This window comes from Ustilago hordei, assembly GCF_900519145.1.
Source record: "Ustilago hordei strain Uho2 genome assembly, contig: UHO2_contig_10, whole genome shotgun sequence".
NCBI lineage: Eukaryota > Fungi > Basidiomycota > Ustilaginomycetes > Ustilaginales > Ustilaginaceae > Ustilago > Ustilago hordei.
This window is the reverse complement of record NW_024545254.1, coordinates 357,329-367,958: the sequence shown is the minus strand read 5'-3', so window position 1 is coordinate 367,958 and position 10,630 is coordinate 357,329. Positions and strand designations below refer to the sequence as shown.

General features: G+C 52.1%; 2 protein-coding genes across 2 annotated transcripts; both read right to left on the bottom strand.

The window, feature by feature from the left end:
* Positions 1-5,938: 5,938 nt before the first annotated feature.
* Positions 5,939-7,864, bottom strand: UHO2_04712 (uncharacterized protein; the record flags this gene model as incomplete). Its single annotated transcript, XM_041554528.1, has 1 exon — positions 5,939-7,864. The coding sequence occupies one exon, from the start codon at positions 7,862-7,864 to the stop codon at positions 5,939-5,941; it is 1,926 nt and encodes a 641-aa protein (XP_041410462.1).
* An 81-nt stretch (positions 7,865-7,945) lies between these two features.
* Positions 7,946-10,165, bottom strand: UHO2_04711 (uncharacterized protein; the record flags this gene model as incomplete). Its single annotated transcript, XM_041554527.1, has 3 exons — positions 7,946-8,579; positions 8,610-9,114; positions 9,166-10,165. 3 exons carry the CDS (start codon positions 10,163-10,165, stop codon positions 7,946-7,948), a joined length of 2,139 nt encoding a protein of 712 aa, XP_041410461.1.
* Between the last annotated feature and the right edge of the window lie 465 nt (positions 10,166-10,630).

The following is a 10,630-nucleotide window of genomic DNA, read 5'->3' as shown; positions in this document are numbered from 1 at the left end:
TGCACCTGAATCGATGATCCAGGTGTCGCATGCTGATCGCTCGCCCCTGTCGACTGCTAGAAAGGTGCACCCGAGTTCCTAGTGGTTCACCTCTTGTGTCGTACGAGCGACAGGTTCGCTTGTGCCTCGTGCGTTCGTGCAATTTCGAGCAATGTGATTTGGTCCTCCGCAAGCGTAGCACTTTGGAGGGGCCAAGGGATTGCGAGGATCGCGCCTCCCCCTGGGTCCTTGCTCCGCCTGGTTGGCACTCCCCTGTTCCGCATTTGTGGCGACCCTTGCTGCTCCTCTAATACGACCAGTGATCTCACCATCCTGCTGTTTCTTGGCCAGTGCATGGTAGGCTTCGTCATACTTGCAGTCTGGTCTGGCCGTTTTCAGTGCATCAATGGTGTTGGCATAGAACCAATCTTGAGCCGTGCAGCGATAGAGAGTTGATTTCTTGAGGTCCTCGTCGAAACGCCTTCCGAGGCGTGCCGCATCGTTCCAGATCGAATCAAGTTCCTTGCCTAGTCTGACAACGTCTCGATTGTGCAAGCGCACTGTGTGGATACGATCCTGCAGTCCTGCTCGCTTTACAGCGTCGTTTAGTGTTAGTGCCTTCTTGAGTTTGGCATAGAGTGTGCTACCAAGTTGAACTTCTTCATCCACCCCTCTGACAGTATAGGTGTCGATGCAGCTATCTGGGCTGTTATCGCAGCAGGCGTGGATGAGGCCCACAAGTGCCTTGTCTAGGTCTTCATCATATTCCTCGCTCCCGGGTACAACGGTACCATACAGGATTTCCTTCGCGTTGTGCACTCTCTGGAGGCAGTCGATAAAGGTGGGTTCCCAGGTGTGCCAATTGCTATCGCTGAGCTTCTTGATGTGAGCAATGGAGCTCGATACGTCCTTGGGGATCTTTCGGTCTCCCCGCGTGGAGCTTGGTTGCTAATGTTGACCAGACCCATGGCCCGTACTATTGCTTCCTCTGCCGATAGTGCTGGGTTCGCCAGCTGGAGGATCCTGACTACCTGCGTGAGCCATCCTTCCTCCTGTCCATTGCTTGTGGTCGTTTGATCATCATCACCCCTTCCCGTCTGTCCAGCTCTTGTCGATGGCGGCATTGTGTTGAGTGTCAGACTCTTAATCAGTTGAAGTCATTCGTCAGTGTGTTGGAGTCATTCGTCAGTGGTTGGGGTTGAGGTGTCTTTGTTGATGATGGTAGTAGGAGAGAAAGAGAGCAAGAGAGCTAGGAGTCTATATATACAAAAGAAGAGCGGCGGAGAGCCGCATTGACTGCGGAGCATAACAAAGCATTTGCCTTGAGTAGGTTGTGACACATGTGGTCCGTGCTAAGATGTTCAGGCCTTTTACTTGGCCGTAAGCACTACCTTCACTGTCTCCACGCTTTGTGTGGCTTTATCTACTTCAACTCCCCCCCTCAACAGCATATGTACCCTGTTCATTATGCTGTTGCTTCAAGGTGTGACCTCCGTTCTTCAACACTGTCGCATAGCTCGGGGACCCCATTCCATACACTGCTGCCGGTATTTGCAGGTGTAGCCCAGATCTTGCTTGCTGCATTGCCTGCCTCCCAATGGGCTTTGTGAGTACATCTGCCAAGTTTCTTGTGGTGTCTACATACTTGATCTGCACCCTTCCCTCTTGTACGTTGTTACGGACGAAGTGATACTTGGTGTCGATGTGCTTAAGCTTCCAGTGCTGTGCTGGGTCCTTACTAACCTGTATGCAACCAGTGTTGTCCGAGTAGACTGTCGGTGTGCCTGTGGCAATGCCAATTGAGCGTAGCAGCTGCTTGAGGAAGAGCACCTCACGTGTTGCTTCCGTGGCTGCAATGAACTCTGCCTCGACAGCGGACAATGACACGCATTTTTGTGTCGCTGACTTCCAGGCTACTGGGTTCCCATACACTAATGCCACTGACCCCGATGTGCTTCTTCTCTGTATGGTGGCATCGCTTGCCCAGTTTGCATCGCTGTGTGCAACCAGTGGCTCTTGCGACTCACTTGCCCTATAAACCAATCCAACCTGCCTTGTGCTTTCGAGGTAGCGTAAGACCCTTTGTGCTGCCTGATAATGCTCCTGCGATGGTTCACACATGTGCCTAGCGAGAACACCCATGGTGAGACTAAGGTCGGGCCGGGTGCTGTTGGCAACCCAGAGCAGCTTGCCAACAATCACTGGATACTCCTTCTGTTGTGCTGCGCTTGCGACAAGGGTTCCCTCCGGTATGCTCTGCATTGGAACCATGGTCGGCTTCGTGTGTTTGTCCAGGTGCTTTGCCAGCACTTGGTCGATGTACCCTGACTGACCAATCGTCATGGTGCGCATCGCACGGTCTCGACTGATTTTGATGCCCAAGAAGTGAGAGACCTCACCACTATCTTCCATCTTCCATCTCTGACCAATCTGCTTCTTAACCTTTAGGACCGTTTCCAGCCGTGGTGCTATGACTAATGTATCATCGACGTAGATGACCACAATGGCCATATCTTCACCCTGTCCCTTGGTGTAGATGCAGGGAGCGCACTCTACCTGGAAGAATCCCATGCATTGCAAAGACCTGTCGAACTCCTGATTCCATTCTCGCCCAGACTGCTTTAGGCCATATAGGCCCTTGACTACCTTGTACACCTTGCCGGGTGCTACTCCTGATCCTTCTGGCGGCTTCATGTAGATTGCTTCCTTTAACGTGGAGTTCAAGTAAGCCATAGTGATGTCCAGAGCATGTACCTCCCAGTTGTTCTGCACTGCTAGTGCTAAGATGGCTCTGATCACTCCGAGGGGTGCTACTGGAGAGAAGGTTTCTTGGTAGTCGATCCCCTCTCTCTGTGTGAAGCCCCTTGCAACCAGTCGCGCTTTGTGCTTAACAGGTACACCATCAGCGTCAAGCTTCAGCCGAAGCACAACCTTAGAGTCCACAAGTGGTACTCCTGGTGGTTGGTGCACCACCTCCCAAGTCCCCATTGCCTCAAGTCCTTCTAGCTCCTTTCGTATTGCCTCCTTCCAGAGCTGGGCGTCCTCACCATTCATTGCTTCCCCAAGCATTGGGTCCAGGTTCAGTATTGCTGTGTTGGCGGCACCCACTGTGCTGTCTACGGCTGGTAGGAGATCCTCCACTGCGGCCTCTGATCTGGTCTCCTCCTCTACTATGGCTGGCGTGACACCCTCCTCCTCGACCTCCATGGTCACCATGGGCCTGACTGCCTCTTGTTGGCGATCACTCCATCCTTTGTCCTCATGGAATGTTGCTGAGTTGCTCCATTGAATTGACGCAGGCTGGTCCGGGTTGCAAAACTTCCATGCTTTATGTTTGTCATCATACCCAATCATGATGGCTGGCTTTGCTCTAGCTCCGTGCTTGCCTTGCTGGTCCTTCTGTTGAACATGAACCCATGCCAAGCATCCGAAGACTCACAGTTGCTGGGCCAGCTTGTGTGCGGTGGTTCCATAAAAGGCCTCGTGGGGAATGGTTTTGGTGGCTGACGGGGTAAGGTTCATCACGTGTGCTGCTGCTGTGATTGCATATGGCCACAACTCTCTGGGGCAAGCTCGACCAATCAGCATTGAGCGCAGCTTTTCTTGGACCGATCTGATTGCTCTCTCCGCCCATCCATTTTGGACGCTGATCCCCGGGACGCTCTTTTGCCACTTAAAACCCTCTTGAGTTTGCCAGTCTTCGGCTGCTATGCTGCACCATTCTCCTCCATTGTCGCTGCGGAGTGTTTTGAGTTTCCTGTCTGTTGCCCGTTCCATCCTGGCTATCCACCTTCTCAGCGCCGTGAGTGCGGCACTCTTTGTGCAGAGTGGTTCCACATAGATCAGAGAGGAGAAGTCGTCCACAGCAACTAGTGCGTAGTGGTAGTTGGCATGTCCTTTGAAATCTGTCATCAGGTCTACGTGTACCAGCTCTAATGGTGCCTCCATTCTTTCCGACTCTGATTGGCTCATCCGTGCTCGAGTCTGTTTTCCTTGACTGCACGCGTTGCAGTGCTTCGACTCATGTTCCATTTCCTCGTCGGTACCTAGGTAATGGGCCCGGATTTGTCTTGTTTTGTCTCATCCTGGGTGTCCGAACCTCTCATGCCATAGGTAGCTGTCTCGATGCTTCGTGTCCTTATTGCCCTCCGGGGCATTATCTAGTTTTCCTGTGTTCTGGTTGTCCTCTGGGACGCCATCTCGTGTTTCCTCCAGTTCCAAAGCCAGTGCTTGTCCTCGCACTTTGAAGTGGCCCTGTCTTCTGTTCCTTTTGAATTGTACTTGGGTACCATCGTTCTGCTTTATGGTAGTTCCAAACTCATCAAAGATTACTCGTGCACCATTCTCGATCAAGCCTTGTACGGACAATAAGTTAGCATTCAGTTTCAGTACATAAAGCACATCCAATAGTTGGATGGTGGCCTCACCGACCCGAAGGGAGGCATCTCCTATAGCCTTCACCTGAAGCTTTTCATCCCCTGCTGTACTGATTTGGCCGACCTTGTTCGTTGAGGTGAGCAGCATTCTCTCATCATTTACCATATGATGGGTTGCACCTGAATCGATGATCCAGGTGTCGCATGCTGATCGCTCGCCCCTGTCGACTGCTAGAAAGGTGCACCCGAGTTCCTAGTGGTTCACCTCTTGTGTCGTACGAGCGACAGGTTCGCTTGTGCCTCGTGCGTTCGTGCAATTTCGAGCAATGTGATTTGGTCCTCCGCAAGCGTAGCACTTTGGAGGGGCCAAGGGATTGCGAGGATCGCGCCTCCCCCTGGGTCCTTGCTCCGCCTGGTTGGCACTCCCCTGTTCCGCATTTGTGGCGACCCTTGCTGCTCCTCTAATACGACCAGTGATCTCACCATCCTGCTGTTTCTTGGCCAGTGCATGGTAGGCTTCGTCATACTTGCAGTCTGGTCTGGCCGTTTTCAGTGCATCAATGGTGTTGGCGTAGAACCAATCTTGAGCCGTGCAGCGATAGAGAGTTGATTTCTTGAGGTCCTCGTCGAAACGCCTTCCGAGGCGTGCCGCATCGTTCCAGATCGAATCAAGTTCCTTGCCTAGTCTGACAACGTCTCGATTGTGCAAGCGCACTGTGTGGATACGATCCTGCAGTCCTGCTCGCTTTACAGCGTCGTTTAGTGTTAGTGCCTTCTTGAGTTTGGCATAGAGTGTGCTACCAAGTTGAACTTCTTCATCCACCCCTCTGACAGTATAGGTGTCGATGCAGCTATCTGGGCTGTTATCGCAGCAGGCGTGGATGAGGCCCACAAGTGCCTTGTCTAGGTCTTCATCATATTCCTCGCTCCCGGGTACAACGGTACCATACAGGATTTCCTTCGCGTTGTGCACTCTCTGGAGGCAGTCGATAAAGGTGGGTTCCCAGGTGTGCCAATTGCTATCGCTGAGCTTCTTGATGTGAGCAATGGAGCTCGATACGTCCTTGGGGATCTTTTCGGTCTCCCCGCGTGGAGCTTGGTTGCTAATGTTGACCAGACCCATGGCCCGTACTATTGCTTCCTCTGCCGATAGTGCTGGGTTCGCCAGCTGGAGGATCCTGACTACCTGCGTGAGCCATCCTTCCTCCTGTCCATTGCTTGTGGTCGTTTGATCATCATCACCCCTTCCCGTCTGTCCAGCTCTTGTCGATGGCGGCATTGTGTTGAGTGTCAGACTCTTAATCAGTTGAAGTCATTCGTCAGTGTGTTGGAGTCATTCGTCAGTGGTTGGGGTTGAGGTGTCTTTGTTGATGATGGTAGTAGGAGAGAAAGAGAGCAAGAGAGCTAGGAGTCTATATATACAAAAGAAGAGCGGCGGAGAGCCGCATTGACTGCGGAGCATAACAAAGCATTTGCCTTGAGTAGGTTGTGACACATGTGGTCCGTGCTAAGATGTTCAGGCCTTTTACTTGGCCGTAAGCACTACCTTCACTGTCTCCACGCTTTGTGTGGCTTTATCTACTTCAACTCCCCCCCTCAACAGCATATGTACCCTGTTCATTATGCTGTTGCTTCAAGGTGTGACCTCCGTTCTTCAACACTGTCGCATAGCTCGGGGACCCCATTCCATACACTGCTGCCGGTATTTGCAGGTGTAGCCCAGATCTTGCTTGCTGCATTGCCTGCCTCCCAATGGGCTTTGTGAGTACATCTGCCAAGTTTCTTGTGGTGTCTACATACTTGATCTGCACCCTTCCCTCTTGTACGTTGTTACGGACGAAGTGATACTTGGTGTCGATGTGCTTAAGCTTCCAGTGCTGTGCTGGGTCCTTACTAACCTGTATGCAACCAGTGTTGTCCGAGTAGACTGTCGGTGTGCCTGTGGCAATGCCAATTGAGCGTAGCAGCTGCTTGAGGAAGAGCACCTCACGTGTTGCTTCCGTGGCTGCAATGAACTCTGCCTCGACAGCGGACAATGACACGCATTTTTGTGTCGCTGACTTCCAGGCTACTGGGTTCCCATACACTAATGCCACTGACCCCGATGTGCTTCTTCTCTGTATGGTGGCATCGCTTGCCCAGTTTGCATCGCTGTGTGCAACCAGTGGCTCTTGCGACTCACTTGCCCTATAAACCAATCCAACCTGCCTTGTGCTTTCGAGGTAGCGTAAGACCCTTTGTGCTGCCTGATAATGCTCCTGCGATGGTTCACACATGTGCCTAGCGAGAACACCCATGGTGAGACTAAGGTCGGGCCGGGTGCTGTTGGCAACCCAGAGCAGCTTGCCAACAATCACTGGATACTCCTTCTGTTGTGCTGCGCTTGCGACAAGGGTTCCCTCCGGTATGCTCTGCATTGGAACCATGGTCGGCTTCGTGTGTTTGTCCAGGTGCTTTGCCAGCACTTGGTCGATGTACCCTGACTGACCAATCGTCATGGTGCGCATCGCACGGTCTCGACTGATTTTGATGCCCAAGAAGTGAGAGACCTCACCACTATCTTCCATCTTCCATCTCTGACCAATCTGCTTCTTAACCTTTAGGACCGTTTCCAGCCGTGGTGCTATGACTAATGTATCATCGACGTAGATGACCACAATGGCCATATCTTCACCCTGTCCCTTGGTGTAGATGCAGGGAGCGCACTCTACCTGGAAGAATCCCATGCATTGCAAAGACCTGTCGAACTCCTGATTCCATTCTCGCCCAGACTGCTTTAGGCCATATAGGCCCTTGACTACCTTGTACACCTTGCCGGGTGCTACTCCTGATCCTTCTGGCGGCTTCATGTAGATTGCTTCCTTTAACGTGGAGTTCAAGTAAGCCATAGTGATGTCCAGAGCATGTACCTCCCAGTTGTTCTGCACTGCTAGTGCTAAGATGGCTCTGATCACTCCGAGGGGTGCTACTGGAGAGAAGGTTTCTTGGTAGTCGATCCCCTCTCTCTGTGTGAAGCCCCTTGCAACCAGTCGCGCTTTGTGCTTAACAGGTACACCATCAGCGTCAAGCTTCAGCCGAAGCACAACCTTAGAGTCCACAAGTGGTACTCCTGGTGGTTGGTGCACCACCTCCCAAGTCCCCATTGCCTCAAGTCCTTCTAGCTCCTTTCGTATTGCCTCCTTCCAGAGCTGGGCGTCCTCACCATTCATTGCTTCCCCAAGCATTGGGTCCAGGTTCAGTATTGCTGTGTTGGCGGCACCCACTGTGCTGTCTACGGCTGGTAGGAGATCCTCCACTGCGGCCTCTGATCTGGTCTCCTCCTCTACTATGGCTGGCGTGACACCCTCCTCCTCGACCTCCATGGTCACCATGGGCCTGACTGCCTCTTGTTGGCGATCACTCCATCCTTTGTCCTCATGGAATGTTGCTGAGTTGCTCCATTGAATTGACGCAGGCTGGTCCGGGTTGCAAAACTTCCATGCTTTATGTTTGTCATCATACCCAATCATGATGGCTGGCTTTGCTCTAGCTCCGTGCTTGCCTTGCTGGTCCTTCTGTTGAACATGAACCCATGCCAAGCATCCGAAGACTCACAGTTGCTGGGCCAGCTTGTGTGCGGTGGTTCCATAAAAGGCCTCGTGGGGAATGGTTTTGGTGGCTGACGGGGTAAGGTTCATCACGTGTGCTGCTGCTGTGATTGCATATGGCCACAACTCTCTGGGGCAAGCTCGACCAATCAGCATTGAGCGCAGCTTTTCTTGGACCGATCTGATTGCTCTCTCCGCCCATCCATTTTGGACGCTGATCCCCGGGACGCTCTTTTGCCACTTAAAACCCTCTTGAGTTTGCCAGTCTTCGGCTGCTATGCTGCACCATTCTCCTCCATTGTCGCTGCGGAGTGTTTTGAGTTTCCTGTCTGTTGCCCGTTCCATCCTGGCTATCCACCTTCTCAGCGCCGTGAGTGCGGCACTCTTTGTGCAGAGTGGTTCCACATAGATCAGAGAGGAGAAGTCGTCCACAGCAACTAGTGCGTAGTGGTAGTTGGCATGTCCTTTGAAATCTGTCATCAGGTCTACGTGTACCAGCTCTAATGGTGCCTCCATTCTTTCCGACTCTGATTGGCTCATCCGTGCTCGAGTCTGTTTTCCTTGACTGCACGCGTTGCAGTGCTTCGACTCATGTTCCATTTCCTCGTCGGTACCTAGGTAATGGGCCCGGATTTGTCTTGTTTTGTCTCATCCTGGGTGTCCGAACCTCTCATGCCATAGGTAGCTGTCTCGATGCTTCGTGTCCTTATTGCCCTCCGGGGCATTATCTAGTTTTCCTGTGTTCTGGTTGTCCTCTGGGACGCCATCTCGTGTTTCCTCCAGTTCCAAAGCCAGTGCTTGTCCTCGCACTTTGAAGTGGCCCTGTCTTCTGTTCCTTTTGAATTGTACTTGGGTACCATCGTTCTGCTTTATGGTAGTTCCAAACTCATCAAAGATTACTCGTGCACCATTCTCGATCAAGCCTTGTACGGACAATAAGTTAGCATTCAGTTTCAGTACATAAAGCACATCCAATAGTTGGATGGTGGCCTCACCGACCCGAAGGGAGGCATCTCCTATAGCCTTCACCTGAAGCTTTTCATCCCCTGCTGTACTGATTTGGCCGACCTTGTTCGTTGAGGTGAGCAGCATTCTCTCATCATTTACCATATGATGGGTTGCACCTGAATCGATGATCCAGGTGTCGCATGCTGATCGCTCGCCCCTGTCGACTGCTAGAAAGGTGCACCCGAGTTCCTAGTGGTTCACCTCTTGTGTCGTACGAGCGACAGGTTCGCTTGTGCCTCGTGCGTTCGTGCAATTTCGAGCAATGTGATTTGGTCCTCCGCAAGCGTAGCACTTTGGAGGGGCCAAGGGATTGCGAGGATCGCGCCTCCCCCTGGGTCCTTGCTCCGCCTGGTTGGCACTCCCCTGTTCCGCATTTGTGGCGACCCTTGCTGCTCCTCTAATACGACCAGTGATCTCACCATCCTGCTGTTTCTTGGCCAGTGCATGGTAGGCTTCGTCATACTTGCAGTCTGGTCTGGCCGTTTTCAGTGCATCAATGGTGTTGGCGTAGAACCAATCTTGAGCCGTGCAGCGATAGAGAGTTGATTTCTTGAGGTCCTCGTCGAAACGCCTTCCGAGGCGTGCCGCATCGTTCCAGATCGAATCAAGTTCCTTGCCTAGTCTGACAACGTCTCGATTGTGCAAGCGCACTGTGTGGATACGATCCTGCAGTCCTGCTCGCTTTACAGCGTCGTTTAGTGTTAGTGCCTTCTTGAGTTTGGCATAGAGTGTGCTACCAAGTTGAACTTCTTCATCCACCCCTCTGACAGTATAGGTGTCGATGCAGCTATCTGGGCTGTTATCGCAGCAGGCGTGGATGAGGCCCACAAGTGCCTTGTCTAGGTCTTCATCATATTCCTCGCTCCCGGGTACAACGGTACCATACAGGATTTCCTTCGCGTTGTGCACTCTCTGGAGGCAGTCGATAAAGGTGGGTTCCCAGGTGTGCCAATTGCTATCGCTGAGCTTCTTGATGTGAGCAATGGAGCTCGATACGTCCTTGGGGATCTTTTCGGTCTCCCCGCGTGGAGCTTGGTTGCTAATGTTGACCAGACCCATGGCCCGTACTATTGCTTCCTCTGCCGATAGTGCTGGGTTCGCCAGCTGGAGGATCCTGACTACCTGCGTGAGCCATCCTTCCTCCTGTCCATTGCTTGTGGTCATTTGATCATCATCACCCCTTCCCGTCTGTCCAGCTCTTGTCGATGGCGGCATTGTGTTGAGTGTCAGACTCTTAATCAGTTGAAGTCATTCGTCAGTGTGTTGGAGTCATTCGTCAGTGGTTGGGGTTGAGGTGTCTTTGTTGATGATGGTAGTAGGAGAGAAAGAGAGCAAGAGAGCTAGGAGTCTATATATACAAAAGAAGAGCGGCGGAGAGCCGCATTGACTGCAGAGCATAACAAAGCATTTGCCTTGAGTAGGTTGTGACACATGTGGTCCGTGCTAAGATGTTCAGGCCTTTTACTTGGCCGTAAGCACTACCTTCACTGTCTCCACGCTTTGTGCGGCTTTATCTACTTCAACTCACGGACCTGGATTTCGGTCAACAAATTCGCCGATAGTATCGATGTTAGGCCGCGCTGAAGTGCCAGATCACCGATTCAGAATCTTTTTTTGGACCCGATTGGCAGCCAGGTGAGATTGCTTTTGAGTCCGCAAAAAAAAAAAAAAAGAAAAAAA